Genomic DNA, 16,452 nt, shown 5'->3' on the forward strand with positions numbered 1-16,452 from the left:
TCCACCCAGCCGGTTGTTATCGCAGAATAAACCCCTTCAGTGATGCTCCGCTTCGCGTCGGGGTCCTGATCACTCTGAAGGGGTTTATTCTGCGATAATAACCGGCTGGGTGGACATTATCCCTTACTTAACACAAGCTTGCATGAGACTGAGTGACAAAATCACCACACTGTAAAAAATATTTAGAAAAAAAGTTACCTGGTTGCCTTAAAATTTTGAGTTCATTGAAATTAAAATGTTGAGTTAATACAATGAACATTTTTTGAGATTCGACAACCTTTATTAAAATATTATTAAAAGATTTTGTAAGCATATTGGGTAATTGTGTGTTTTATTTCTGATGACGCAGCCAAATTGTGCTATTTTCATGATTTATCACATTTTTTATGTGGTTCAGATACAATAATATTTTGAGTTTCTATTTATTAAACAAATTTCCTTCATTGTATCAACTCAAATTTTTAATTTCAATACTCAAAATTTCAAAGGCAAACAAGTTACTTACTTTTTTAAGTTAAACCAACAAAAAAAAAACATTTTTTTTTACAGTGCACTGATAACCTTCAGTGCATTAATATAAGGTGTATATTCACACACTATTATACATTTTGTTGGTTTAACTTAAAAAGGAAGTAACTTGTTTGCCTTTGAAATTTTGAGTTTATTGAAATTAAAAATTTGAGTTGATACAATGAAGGACATTTGTTTAATAAATAGAAACTCAAAATATTATTGTATCTGAACCACATAAAAAATGTGATAAATCATGAAAATAGCACAATTTGGCTGCGTCATCAGAAATAACACACACACAATTACCCAATATGCTTACACAATCTTTTAATAATATTTTAATAAAGGTTGTCGAATCTCAAAAAATGTTCATTGTATTAACTCAACATTTTAATTTCAATGAACTCAAAATTTTAAGGCAACCAGGAAACTTTTTTTCTAAATATTTTTTTACAGTGTAGTTACAATATCCACATACTGCCTTTGGTGATCAACGTCATGGCACAGATTCAGTCTATAACCCAGAATATTCCTTTAATGTACATTTAATTGATTGAAGCTTTTAAATGACTGAAAGTTTGAATCACATGATCATATTTAACAGGTTAAACACACACAGAGCTCAGAGTGCATGAGGCCAGTCAAATATAAAGCACAATATAATAACTCACAGCAGTAACCAGTAAACCGGGCCGTGTGAGAAAGGTCAGGAGGTTAAGCGGTGTCAGCGTTTCTCCGTTTACTGTGATGGGCAAACCAGAGATTTAAACACATTTAATTCAATACAAATAATACAAAATAAAATGATTAAATGACAGTAAAATAAAATAATAAATAAATCGATTGATTGATTAAAAAAAGAATAAAGATACAAAAAAAAAAGCTAAACAATTAAGATAAAATAATTAAAACTAAAGCTAAAAACAATTAAGGAAAAAATAATGAAATAAAAGTAAAATAAAATAAAATATAAGAAATAAATAAGATAATTTAAAAAAGTAAAATAAACTCACATAAAATAAGATAAAAGCTAAAAAATTAAGATAAAAATAAAATTAGATAAAATAAGAAATAAATGGATAGATAAAATAATTAAAGTAAAGTAATTAAAAAATAAAAGCAAAGCAAAACAATTAAGATAAGAACAATAAAATAAAAATGAAATAAGAAACAAATGAGATAATACAACTCAAGAAAAGTTAAATAAACCACATAAAATACAACAATAAAAGTAAAACAAGATTAAATAAAAATAATAAAAGATAATACAATCACATAAAATAAAAGCTAAATTATAAATAAAACAATACAAATTAATTATATAAAAGACAATTATATATAGTTATACGAGTTAATATAGAAAAAAAAGTCAAATCAAATACAAAATAATAGTAAAATTTACTTTAAAAGTAAAGTAAAAACCGTGACTAAAGGCTTTTTCGTTCATGACTGTCCTTGTGTGTGTGTGTGTGTGTAAGTACAGAATGTGTGTGGGCTGAAGGACAAACACTGGTCTATTGTACACACACACTAAATATGTTAATGAGGTCATAAAGTGATAACACTTGAAACCAGCTGACGTGCTGATAAAAGCTGACAAAACCCTATGTGTGTGTGTGTGTGTATAAACACCTAACACAAAAGACACTTTTATCCATGTATCTTTATTTCGTTTTGTTATCTGTGCCAGTGTTCACTGCCAATGAATGAGAGACGCATCTAAAGCACACAGCAGGACATCGGCGTCAGCAATGCACTGGACTTCCTGTCATGTGACTCTCGTTAATTATTCATGACAACATAGAAATGCCAGCAAAGGGAAGACGCGGCGCGAAGAACGGCACATGACCGGCTGATCTAGTTTCACACACACGCACGCACGCACGCACGCACACACACACACACACTTCATTCATTCCAAGGCTCTGTGTGTGGTTTTCTGCTGGCTATCGGAGGGCTCTAGTTCAAAAGCATGTAGAGTTAAATATGATAATCACCATATATATATATATATATATATATATAAGAGAGAGAGGCTCATGTTTTCTTCTTGCCTTTCTTCGGGGCCGTGTATGTACAAGTGCGATGCTGTTTCCTGTCATATTTGTCGTGGCCTTCCCTGTGGCAGAACAAAAGGAAAATATGGCACAGATTAATATTTTAATATCAGTATGTCAATATGAAGCACATGCGAGATCTGGGGCCGGACTCAAATATTTTCTTAAGAACATCTTAATTTTTTACTTAAGAAGAAAATAAATGGTGTTATTTTATTAAAAGGTATTACTGAAAGTGAAGACTCACTGAATGAAAAACACTTCAAAGCCAGTCTTTTTGCGCTTCCTGCTAATAATCCTGATTACCGTAAATATCATAATAAGTGTGCAGCCTATTTTCCTCGTGACTGGCTTGATTGGAGTAAATCACTAATTTTGTTTTTAATGTGCCGTGTCGGTAAATTCGGTATTTTATAAGAGCCTAGCCATTTATCAATAACGCTGCTCGGGTACCAAGGATCGGCCGTTAGATCTACACAAGATCAATCATATCTCAGAGACCTCCAGAGCCCGCGGCAGACGCCATAAGAACTGGCCCAGGAAAGGCTGCTCTCGGCGGGTTAACGAGCGCTGAACACCTGCTGACCGCCTGGAGCTCACAACTCCGAAAAAGCCAGATAAAATTGTCAAATAGGCGCTCTCTTTATAAATAAACCACAGATTTATTCCTTAAACAAGTACATTCTCGCCTGAAAAAGTCTTAAAACTACTGTTTGTGACACAATAACAGTATTTTTAAATTACGTGGAGTTTCTCGTCCGCTATTATCTTGCCGGTTGGTGCGAGCTTTGCTGGTTTTATACTCGTCCATATGGTACTATTAGTTATAAATATTATATTTAGCTAGCTGCTGTTACTGAAACAACCCAATAAATTGGTTAAACATCTTACATTTGGGTATTTAAGATAGGTTAGAGGTTATCCTAACTTTAAGAAGTTATTTACGATGATTTTTAGGAACATTCTTTTCGTGAATATGAACACGTCTTAAAAGTTATCTTAAGAACCATCATAAAAAAAAAAAGATAAGAACATTTTTAGGAAAAGTTTTTGGGAATACAAAATATTCTTATGTTTTTTCTTAAGTAAGAAAATAAGAAGAAATTGTCAGTTAAAGCAGCACTAGATAACTTTTCAACCTTCATAATATATTTTCAAGACTCTTGTGACGATACATCGACTTACAATAGGCTGAATGACACGTCTGCCATAGCCTGATGGGGTCTGTATCGTTTTTAATCATACTTTTAAACCTCAGGTTTCGTGTAGTAACCCGAGAACAAAAAGAACTACAAAATCCGACTGCTTTACGGCAAATACGTCACTTCCACCAACACACACACTTCCTTACATTCGGACGTGCGAGCCCAACTTTGTTCGTCGGATAATATAGTCATGTCCGAAGCAGCACAGACAAATAAGAAAGAAAAGGTTTTGTTGGAGGAAAGCAATAAGAGGAAACGAGAAAGTGATGTGATTAAAGGCAGGACGAGGATCAACATGTGACCAGCGTTTGCTCGTTGGCGTGAGCTGAAGGAGGCGTGCCCGACCGATGCTGTCCTGCTTGTTACGGTGATTACCGACCACTCAAACACTGAACTGAAGGATCATATAGATTCTGTAAAACGCTAACCAATAGACTACTATAATGACGCTGGCTTGTAAACGTGAGCATCGCGATTATTTGGCGTTTGAAAAAAATAAAGCCCATGAAATGATATTCATATGACATGCTGAAGCATAAGCCACTGACTGTACCTGATGAAGACATTTCACACGCGCCGCCAGAAGAACACCTGCATGTGAACTCCTCCTGCAGTGTTCAGGGGAACTGTTAGTGCTGCACCGACCCGCGGGACGCTTTTATGAAGTTATTTGACCCGCCCCGCACCACTGGATATATTTTTACAACCCGCAGCGCACCCGCGACCATTAAAGGGGGGGTGAAACACTCAGTTTCAGTCAGTGTCATGTCAATCTTGAGTACCTATAGAGTAGCATTGCATCCTGCATATCTCCGAAAAGTCTTTATTTTTTTAATAATTATATAAGAAAGATGCGCTGTTCCGAGTCTTTCCGAAAAAAGCCGAGCGGGTGGGGGCGTGTCGTGTGAGCGGAGCTAAATAATGACGTGTGCTCGCTGCTGCTATGTTGAGTCGAGCTGTGTCATCCCTAACAGCGGGAAAAAAACTTTATTCAAAATAAAAATATGGCTTTTAATCAGATACAGCCATACATCTATGATCCGGAATCAGACCCAGAGGCTGCAGTTGAACAGGAGCAGCAGCAAAAACGACTAGAGCAGGACGTCTCTATGTGGTACAAGTTATACACTAACTATATAATATGCTTAGCGGCTTGTGTTATTTACATATTTATACTCGAATTATATCGTCGTATTTTTGTCTTTGAAGGTGTACATGTGGGAAGTGCAGTTGTGCACGTGTGTTTGTGTGTTTACGCGTGGTTTGTGTAGACAGTAAGCGGACTAAAAAAAACACAGACATTTGAAGCAGTCTCACTCACCGCCTGCGGTACTAACGTTGGGACTGCTCCATCCTTCAGCATTAGGCGATTGGGAAAAGCCGGCGTCGAGCTGGGCCTTGTTTATGAAACAGTCGGCACCGAAATGCAGCGAACAGATATAAACATTCGCGCAACTCAGTTGCTGATCCGGAAAAGCAAATTACATCCACTGTTGCCTTAACGCGGGGTTTTGGGGAATCTGTGCAGGACTGTCTTGGTCTGGCAACCAAAAACGCACTTTTTTGGTGACATTGTTATGTGCACATCACCTGTCCTACAAGCATCCTACAAGCCAGTGCTTTGATGGGCGTAGGCTGTTGCTTTCGCTCTCTCCCTCTCTCTCTCTCACGCGCTTCCGGTAGAATTGTCCGTAGGGCCCATACAAGGAAATTCCGCCCCCATTAACGTCAAAGGGGACGCATGATCTCAAAAAACTTGCCGAAACTTATGACTAACCGGAAGTAGTATTTTTGACAAAGAAATACTCCCATCAAACGTCCACCTTAACTTTTGAAACTTTGTCTATGTTTAGTATGGGATTCCAAGTCTTTAACAGTGTAAAAAGATCAGTATGCATGAAACAGCATTTCACCCCCCCTTTAAATAGACATACGGGGTCCGGGGGTTATGAGACGACCCACGCATCACTAGTTCAGGGCTATCAGGGCTGTCATGTCAACAAATGCACGCGCGATGGCATCCCCTGTTGTAGGAGGACAGATCTTACGACAGTAGTTAAGGACATCATTTTTTCCCAACTGTAGGGGGACCCCGAGAGCAAAAGTTACCCAGTGCTGCTTTAAGAATCATTTTATTCTTAAGAATGTTTTGTGAATCCGGCCGCTGATGAACAAACGCAGTCAGTGAAAAGCCAGAGTCTAACTCTAAATATTATTATGGACGATATTATAAATACACATCTGGACGATTATTATGACTGCAGGCTATAAAGAAAAACATAATCATGCTTTGGGAAATCATAATTATGTCATAAAACGTGACAATTATTGATAAGATTCAAAGTCATAGTTATGACAAAAATTTATAATTATAGCATTTTTATCTTAATTTACTGTGTCATACTTTTTGTTTCATAATTATGACTTATGTCATAATTTCAACTTTTTATTCAATATTTATGCTTCTTTAATCTCATAATCATATCTTTGTATGTTAGAATTGGGACTTTCTATCTAATAAATATGAATTATGTCATAATTCATCTTAGAAAAAAATCATGCTTATGCCATAAATCATTATTATGCCATAAAAATAATTATGTCAAAAGAAGTCATTAAATAATTACTGATTAGATTCAAAGTCAAAGTTATGACTTTTATGATTTTTCAGGTTATCATTTAGACTGTCATATATTCATGACTTATTAGGTTTAAGTTTAAGTTAATTATAATTTAGACTTATTCTAATAATTATGACAGCATGTCAAATGGAGAGAAAAAAAATCATGCTTTAGTAAATAATTATGCCTAAAATATTGATGTTGTAAAAAGATACTAAACCATAATTATAACAAAATTCATAACTGACTTTTATTTCATAATTTCGCCTTTCTATCCCAATAATTAGGACTGGTATGTCATAATTTTGACTTTTTATCCTATAACTGTGACGATTTTTCTTGTTATTATGACTTACTATTCAATAATTGCAACTTTTCATGTCATAAGTGTGGCTTTTGATCTCATAGTTTTGCCTTTACTTTAAATGATAATGAGCATGAACATCAACTCATAACTGAGCGTTTTTTAATGTGTCAGAAATAAGCTTTGATACAGTAATAATTATAACATAACTCAAAAAGTCATAATTTTTCATGATTTTGACTTTTTATCCCATAATTGTGACAATTTTTTTTTTATTCCATAATTGCAACTTTTTATGTCATAAGTATGGCTTTTTATCTCATAATTTTTCCTTTTTCGACTTTAAGTCATAATTTTGACTTGTGATTTCATAAAGATGTTTTTTTTTATCTCAGAATTGTGACTTTTCAGGTCATGATTATGACAATTTTTCTTGTTATTATGACTTAGTATTCCATAATTACTACTTTTTATGGCATAAGTTTGACTTTTTATCTCATAATTTTGCGTTTTCAACTTTAAGTCATAATTTTGACTTTTAAAGCCATCATTATGACAATTTATTTGTGTTATTATGACTTAGTATTCCATCATTTAAACCTTTTGTCATAAATATGACTTTTTATCTCATAATTTTGACTTTTTGACTTTTAAGTTATAATTTTGACTTTAGATTTCATAATGATGGCTTTTTATCTCATAATCATGACTTTTTAGGTGATAATGAGCATGAACATGAACTCATAACTGAGCGTCTTTTAATGTGTCAGAAATAAGCTTTGATACTGTAATCAACTCAAAGTGTCATATTTTTTCATGATTTTGACTTTTTAACCCATAATTATGACAAAGTGTGACTTATCATCTCATAATTTTGTCTTTTTGACTTTTAAGTTATAATTTTGACTTTAGATTCCATAATGATGGCTTTTTATCTCATAATCATGACTTTTTAGGTCATTATTTTGACTTTTTATCCTGTAACTGTGACAATTTATCTTGTTATAATGACTTAGTATTCCACAATTGCAACTTTTTATGTCATAATTTTGACTTTAAATGACAATGAGCATTTCATAATTTAGATTTTTCAAACTCATAACTGAGTGTTTTTCTTATGTGTCAGAAATGGGCTTCGGTACTGTAGTGAGTGCAGAAGGTGAATATGCCTATATGAGTTCTTCACTGTACAGAAGTGAAAGATGAACAGTAGCGGTGTGATAAACGTGCCTGAAGCAGCGGGCGCAGTACAGATCACGCTCACACGTGTGGCAGCGGATGGTGGCGTCCTGGTTACAGATGCAGCACCACGGCAGCTCTTCATCATCGTCTTCATCACTGTCTTCATCATTACAGCGCTGGATCTGAGAGGCGGCAGCTGGCAGACACGATTTAGACCGCTGAGATGAGACCTTCAACACAATAACACACGTTTCAGACTCCAGAACGACGCTAGCAAACTTTAAAACTCTTAAAGGGGTAGTTCACCCAAAAATATAAATTGTGTCATTAATTCCTCCTGTGGTTGGACAGCCGTCAGACCTCCGTTCATCTTCACACACAGATGAAGATATTAGTGTTGAAATCCGATGGCTCAGAAAGGCCTTCATTGACACCAATGTCATTTCCTCTCTCAAGACCCATAAAGGCACTAAAGACGTCGTTACAAAGCCCATCTAACTACAGCGGCTCTACAATCATTTGATGAAGACACGAGAAGAGTTTTTGTGAGCAAAAAAACTAAATAACGACTTATATAATGAAGGGCTGAAGATGAACGGAGGTCTGACGGGTGTCCAACCACAGAAGGAATTAATGACACAATTTACATTTTTGGGTGAACTAACCCTTTAAAAATAAAAATATATGATCATGGTTTCTGGTCTGTTCCGACCGCAAACGATATAAGTGTGAGCCCTAAATGATCAGCACCAGACAGATAGATGTGGTGTGATTGGGCTTGTACCGGTTTCCTGCCGGATCCGTCCTTCTCTCTGTTCATGGGGCCGCTGAGCTCTGGTGGGATGTTGAAGCCGCTGGCCTCGTCTAGGGCCGCCTCCTCTGATAACTGACACACACACACACACACACACACACACACACACACACACACACACACACACACACACACACACACACACACACACACACACACACACAACACACACACAAACACACACACAAACACACACACACCTTTAGATCAGCAGAACAGCGGCATCTGCTGGTTAATTTTGGATGTGCCTAAGATGGCTGATGCGCAGTGTTATTTTAGTTTTATTAATACTTTGAATGAGCTTTTAATGTAATATTTTACATTAATTTTTAGTAATTTCGTTATGTGGTTTTATAATTTTAGTTTATATATATATATATATATATATATATATATATATATATATATATATATATATATATATATATATATATATATATATGTATAAATAAATATTAGAAAAATAAATATTATATATATTAACTTTAGAGTGGATTGAGAGCAATATGAAACGAAAACTGAAATCTATCCACATTAACATAGACATAGTCAAAATTGATTAAACCTAAATAGCTCATATATATATATATATATATGAGCTATTTAGGTTTAATTTTTTATTTCAGTTTTAGTTGTTATTTAGATAAATTGTTCGTCATTTCATTAAGTGCCTTTGTCTTTTTATTATTAAATTATTTTATAAATATTGCCATTTAGGTTTTTTATTTTTATTTTTATTTTTTTATTTAGTTTTAGTCAGTTTTATTTATTTCCAGTTAATTTCAGAGCATCAACTTAAACTTATTTAAGTTTGTTGCCACAGCAAAATTTTAAGTTTAAGTTTTGTGACATATTTTAGCTTTATTTTATGTCAGCTTTAAGTGCTTTTAATAGTTTACACCGCACTTCAGTTGTACATCTACTCATTCTGTGTCATTTATAATATTAAAATGAATATTATTTTATTCAGTTTTTTTTTCAGGTTGTTGAGTCACTAATGTCTTAAACAGAACGTCTTGTGTGTATCCAGATGACAGACACAGGTTCTTTGCAGGACTTTTGTAAATGAGACAGACCTTTTTCATCACCCTGCTGATGGCCTCTTCTTCTGTCTCCTCATCACTGTCAGGCTGCTGGAAATCAGACAGTCTGACTGAAAACACACACACACACACACACACACACACACACACACACACACACACACACACACACACACACACACACACACACACACACACACACACACACACACACACACACACACACACACACACACACACACACACACACACACACACACACACACACACAAACACACACAGGTATTATGCATCTATTTAAAGCATCATCCACAATCCACTGAACTTGCGTTATCTAAGAGAATGCAGCCTTGATTGCTTTATCAGAAAATGAACGTCAAAGTCGGACTAGTTAATCATTCACATTAGGACCAAGTGCATGTATTTACGTTGGCATAAAATCAAAACTGAACATTAATTTTCATAATGCATGTTGCATGTCACTGGTCTTATTGTAAACGATTCATCCATGGATTTTTTTCCCATTCAAATTTGTATTTCCTTCAATCTCTCTCAATCTTTTTCTTTTTTTTTTTTACTAATCTTTAATCCAAATGTTATAACCTGTTATATGACAACGGCTAAAATCAAGACCCATCCTGCAGTTTTTTTTCTTCATTTCGCTCAGAAATACATCACAAGTTAGTCACCATGATTTTTTCTTTTAATGGAAAATTGCAGTGCTTATTTTAAATGATTTATCTGTGCACATTTATCTGTCCTACATTTGTTTCATATTTATTTCCTTTTGATGATGATTACAGATCTGACATCAGTGCAGTCTCAGTCATTATAGTTTGAGGGTTAGTCCACCCAAAAATGAAAATGATCCCATAATTTACTCATACTAGGTGTACACCGGTCAAACATTTGGAAGTCTCTTGCTCCCCAAAGCTGCATTTATTTGATCAAAAATACAGAAAATGTGTAAAATAACATTACAATGTAAAACACAATATTGTATGTGAATATAGAGAAAAGTGTAATTTATTCCTGTGATCAAAGCTGAATTTATCATCATTACTCCAGTCTTCAGTGTCACATGATCCTTCACTAATCACTCTCATTATAATGCTGTTTGCACATTACACTCCTGCACTTCTGTTATCCACGTATTTATTTTTATAGTCTCCAGTTTACTTTATCTCACTTATTTTATTCCACATCTCTTATTTCTTTTACTTGATTATTCATAATTCTACATATGTATATATATAGCACCTTATCCTATTCCTATTTTATCCTATTCCTATTTTATCCTATTCTCTAATTTATTGTGCTTTTTTTGTTAATAGTTATTTGCTGTCCATGGAGCGGACCTGTTTACATTTCACTGCCAGTTGTATTCTGTATATTACTGTGTATGTGACAAATGAAACTCTTGAACTTGAACTTCTCATATAAGGATCTGATATAAATTTTGGAAACAGTTGTGCTGCTTAGTATCTTTTTATAACCTGAACAATATAAATGCTCAGTTTGTAACAATATACAATACCGTTCAAAATTTTGGGGTCAGTAACTTTTCTGTTACTTAAAAAAAAAAAAGAATTAATACTTTTATTCAGCAAGGATGTGTAAAATTGACAACAAATGACAGTAAAGATGTATATTGTTAGACAAGATTTGTGTTATTTCAAATATTCATCAATTAATCCTGAAAAAAGTATCACTTGGGCCAAATAAATATTAATCAGCACTTTCTCCAACATTGATAATAAATCCTCATATGAGAATGATTTCTGAATGATGGAGTAATGATGATAAATTCAGCTTTGATCACAGAAATAAATGACACATGACTATATATGTACATATTCAAAGAGAAAATTGTGTTGTACACTGTAACATTATTTCACAATTTCCCTGTATTTTTGATTAAATAAATGCAGCCTTGGGGAGTAAGAGACTTATTTAAAGGGGTGGTTCTGTGTTTTTTTTCTGGGCTTGGATGTGTTTATGGGGCGCAGTATAACATGTCTTAATACTTTTTTTTATTTTATTTTTATTTATAACATCTCTTAAGCATTTTTCTTTTTTTGGTCTCCACTCTCCTTTGAACGGCTCGTTTGCTTCCTGCTTCTATGAAGCCCCTCCCTCCGACAAACGCAATGGTCTTAGATCGGTTAGATGGCCAAATGTAGTTTCCTGTCATTTTATTGGCTGAAGTGCCAAGCACAGGTTGTCATGGAAACGCCACGCCTCTTCCCATTACGGGCAGAACTCACAGCTACGGAGACTAGCGAGGGTTTATGATGTCACCAACCCAGGAAGAAGCTCGTTGTAGTCCAAACCGGCCATTTTTGTAGGCAATAAACTGCCGTAACTTTAAAAGACAATACCTCCGTTTGCATTGAACTTTCAGCACTGTAACTTTGCAGAAACTGTTTATGCTCAAGCACCAACATTACACACTAACTAAAGTTAAACAAGTCAAATCGCATGCAACCACCCCTTTAAAAATAAATTTAAAAAACGGCTTGAAGGTGAGTTAATCACGTGACTACTTTCATCTTAGGGTGAACTTATCCTTGAAGAACATCAGCAGTGAGCGCACCTTGTTCCGGGTCCTGTCCCTGCAGAACAGCCAGTCTCATGGCCGTCTCGCGCATCTGCTCCTGGTTGTGTTTGTCTTTCTTCAGCTCCTGCATGGCCTCCTCCATAACGCGGCTCTGCTCCGCCTCCAGCTGTTTGACTGACAGCTCACCGTCATCCACGTTCTCGTTCACGCCCCCTCCCTCTTGTTTATTCAGATCGTTTAACGGTTCGTCTGTATTTACACAATTGAGAACAACAGATTACCTTTACATGGCTTTGAGAAGCCTATTGCTTTATAAACTGTAATGTTTAATCAAACTGAGAGCTTAATATTTTATTGTTTCAAGTGCACTATAAGTGCAACATCATTTCCCAGAAAACGAAATCAGGGCATTAAACTTAATAACTGAAAATATAAATTATGCATTTAGTCAGAGAGATAAAACTACCCTCAGAAGATGGATACTGGTCATCAATAGCAACTTCCTCCGTCATTTGGGTGATCAAATCATTGGTCTGTTCTGTTTGAGTCCTGCCGTCGGGCGGCTGGTGAACCTGCACACATTAAACATCCACATCTAAGGTCATAAAACCCTTAATTTGTCTCATAATCTCCACTGCAGCATCAGCTCTTTTCTCTCAGTGTCTGAAATGCTTCGATCAATGATTCAGTCTCTCTAAGCTCCGCCCCTCTGAAAGCTGCCTCTGGTCTGATTGGTCAGAAAGCAAACGCTCATTATCATATCTGACTCTCAGCTCTTGACACACACTGATATGAACAGTAATAATGGTGTGGGTTTAACCGAATCAATCCCAGCAGAAAACCGCGTCGTCTCCACATGAACAACACCAACCAAACCCAGTCTCAGACACAACTACAGTGAGTGAGGGCGGGGCTAAGAGACGCTGTTCAGCCAATGGGGTGATATTATGCAAATGAGCCAAACCTACACAGGTTCAGCAGGAAGTGAGACTCATTCTGCATCCCAATTCGCCCACTTATACTACATCCTAAAAGTATGTACTCTTTTTGTGAAGAAAAAGTTTATACTTTTGAGTGTGTAGCAGAAAAGTATGCAAGCTTCGGGACGAACTACTTCGTTATCTTTAACGGACTCTGTTGCTCAGTTACGTGCATCCCAGCACCGTTTAAACTGCCCTGTCAATCATCGTCTCAGTTCAAATCCTCCACATTCAGTTTAATCTCCTGCCGTATCGGAGAGAAATGTGGCCGCTCGTTGATCTGCCATGTGTGTGTCTTTAATAGGGATGGGCATTTTCCCAAAATATTGTATTCGAATATTTGGGTTCATAAAAATCGAATATTCGAATATTCGTTAGTTTAAATTAGGTATTTTGAGAAAATAAGAGAGACGTTTTTTTTATCAACATGTCGTCACCATTTCTGAACAAGCGAATGATTAGGCAATGTACACAACACGCTTACATTATATATGGTTTTGAAACATTAAACAGTATGTGTAAAAAAAATGCCTAAAGAACAAAAGCATTATAAGCTCAAGCAGCGCCAGCGGAAAAAAACCCCACTAAGAAATCAGAGCGCCATGTTATATTGTGTAGAACACACAGACACACACACGACTCGGTATAAGTTATGGTTGTCGTTAGTACGTTTTTACGTTAAAACTTTTTATCCGCGTTTGTAGTTCTAATCAAATCCTCATCCAACTTGCAATGGGTTGTGGGTAATATCAGTCGTTAGAGTGTCCGTCAATCCGCACTTCGAATTTGGGCCGGAAATAGTAAACCATCCGGGAATCTTTTGGAATACTCTTTTCAACCTACTATGATTTGGGGCCTAATTCTATTTTCGATATGAATAGAATGCGAATTGGGACGCAGGGTCAGTTTAGAATCGCTGCTGTCTTTTAGGAGACAAAAACGCCATTTATCTTTGAATTTTTTTTACACACTATATGAAAGGCCATATCTAAAAAGAAAGCACTTGAAGTGAAAGTTGATGTTGTAGTTACAGGCCGTGGGGCTTGCGAGGGCGGAGGTCTCCCCTGTAAAGCGGCCAGACGCTCCTCCATGTCTTTATCTGAAGACATCGGCTGCATCGGTGCTTTTAAGGCAGCGAGACGAGACTCCAGCTCCTTCTCCGATGGGATGGACTCTGTTAAGACAGACAGACATACAAGGTCAGGGACAGAATAACATTTTAGATTAGGTTCATTCAGTGTCAACTCAACCTAGAAATGTAGATTTTTATAGTGAAAGAAATTCATAAATGATTCATATTCATTTATGTAATGTATTTATGTAAACATACTTTAATGTCATGAGTGTACATTTACTGGCACTTAGATACTTCTAGGGCCCTATCACACAACCTGTGCAATGTGATGCAAGTTTTTTTCTGCTAGTTTCAGCCTGACGCAGTTCTTATGTTCACGTCCAGCTCCTCGTTGTTTAAATATCAAATGCACTGGCGCATTTGTTCAATCATTGGGCGTCTGGTCTAAACCAGGTGTGTGTTCAGGAGCATTGTTGGAGCGTTGCCATTGTGAGGAACTGAAAACCACTGACCATTGACCAACACACACCTGCTCCAAAGTCAATAGTGCAGTATTTCTGTGTTATTTAAAGGGTGTGTTTGTAATATGTGCATATAGACGGTGCCCAACGTGCATTACACACACAGTGATGCGCAGCAGCACAAACATGCCAAATATGAAAAATAAAAGGATTATAATGTAAAAGATTATGATTGTGTACATAATGATAAAATGCCTTCATGTCATTGCATGTGTCAGAATTACCTTTTTGCAGTAATGACGAATGAAATTAACAAATTATTCTAATTATTAAAGATTCGAACGGTTGTGAATCAGCGTATTGATTCATGATTCGGATCGCCAATGTCATGTATTTTCAAAACAAAAATTGGAAGAAAACAAACCGGGAAGAGAAGACAATGCTGAATAAAGTCGTAGTTTTTGTTATTTTTGGACCCAAATGTATTTTGGATGCTTCAAGAGACTCTAATTAACCCACTGATGTCTCATATGGACTACTTTGATGATGTTTTTATTCCCTTTCTGGACATGGACAGTATAGTGTGCATACACTTGCATACGCTCTCGGACTAAATATAAAATATCTTACACTGTGTGTGAAGATGAACGGAGGTCTTACGGGTGTGGAGCGACATTAGGGAGAGGAGTTAATGACAGACATTTCATTTTTGGGAGAACTAACCCTTTAAACTGACTCAATCAGAAGATACATATTTATGCCTTGGGCAATAATGCTGTTTAGATTACATTTTGTGATAAAACAATCAAGCAGATTTTGACCGATCTTACTGGGCTTGGTTTCCTCTTTCAGCTTGTTCAGACGTTCTGCGATGACCTGGTCCTCTTTACTGAGTCCTCGGGTTGAAATACGACTCACAGTGCTGTTCTTTCCCCCTCCGGGTCGGGACGGCTGATTCTGCTGAGCTTGTTTGGCTTCAAGAGCAGCGACCCGCCTGTAAGACGCCACAGATCTGTGTTAGTCCAGTCGCATAAAAGGGCATTTCACATCTGATGTTAAATACAAATTCATACTTTTTGTAGTTTTCAGGTGGGGACCATCTGCCGGCATCATTCTGGTTGCCTGAGCTGCACATAAAAGACAGTTGTCAGTTGAGCATTAGTGAATATAATAAAACAGAGTAAACTGTGCTTGGCTTCCAGACCTTGTTAGGTTTCCATAACACTGTTTGCAGACTTTCTGCTGGCTGTTTCCATATTTTGGCACAATAGCATTGAATGTCAGACACCCAGAGCAGAAAGAATGGCCACAGCTTTTACAACCCAACTGAAGAACACACAAAACCAAATCAAACACTGCCAATTAAAGGTATTTGAATGAAATAATCGGTGTTTACAGGCGCTAACCTCTTTTCTGAAGAGAGTGAACTTTGATGCACAGCAGTAACAGCGGTTATCCATATTGTGATTCTTCGGGGAACCGCATAAACATGCTGTAGAGACACTTTAAACGCTCAAATGTATAATACTTTAATCAATTGTACTGTATGATGCGATTTCAGCTGCATTCTCACCATCGCGTTTCTCTTGAATCACAGAACGTAAATACAGGAAACGATGCGAGAACTGGGGTGTGTT

At 36.2% G+C, this 16,452-nt stretch overlaps 1 protein-coding gene across 3 annotated transcripts; it reads right to left on the reverse strand.

Moving 5' to 3' along the window:
- Positions 1-2,519: 2,519 nt before the first annotated feature.
- On the reverse strand, positions 2,520-16,449 carry zfyve19 (zinc finger, FYVE domain containing 19). 3 transcript variants are annotated; one of them, XM_067454891.1, is made up of 12 exons: positions 16,389-16,438; positions 16,222-16,307; positions 16,020-16,141; positions 15,889-15,942; positions 15,646-15,809; positions 14,311-14,453; positions 12,766-12,871; positions 12,336-12,548; positions 9,773-9,849; positions 8,667-8,768; positions 7,931-8,112; positions 2,520-2,632 (listed from the first exon to the last, which is right to left on the reverse strand). In XM_067454891.1, the coding sequence occupies exons 2-12, from the start codon at positions 16,273-16,275 to the stop codon at positions 2,551-2,553; spliced, it is 1,299 nt and encodes a 432-aa protein (XP_067310992.1). In that variant the 5' UTR covers positions 16,276-16,307; positions 16,389-16,438; the 3' UTR covers positions 2,520-2,550. The 3 variants fall into 3 exon arrangements, with proteins under 3 accessions (XP_067310992.1, XP_067310991.1, XP_067310993.1); XM_067454890.1 differs by having other exon boundaries at positions 16,222-16,449; XM_067454892.1 differs by lacking the exon at positions 16,020-16,141 and having other exon boundaries at positions 16,389-16,406.
- Positions 16,450-16,452: the final 3 nt, after the last annotated feature.

This window comes from Pseudorasbora parva, chromosome 10 (assembly GCF_024679245.1).
Source record: "Pseudorasbora parva isolate DD20220531a chromosome 10, ASM2467924v1, whole genome shotgun sequence".
Lineage (NCBI taxonomy): Eukaryota > Metazoa > Chordata > Actinopteri > Cypriniformes > Gobionidae > Pseudorasbora > Pseudorasbora parva.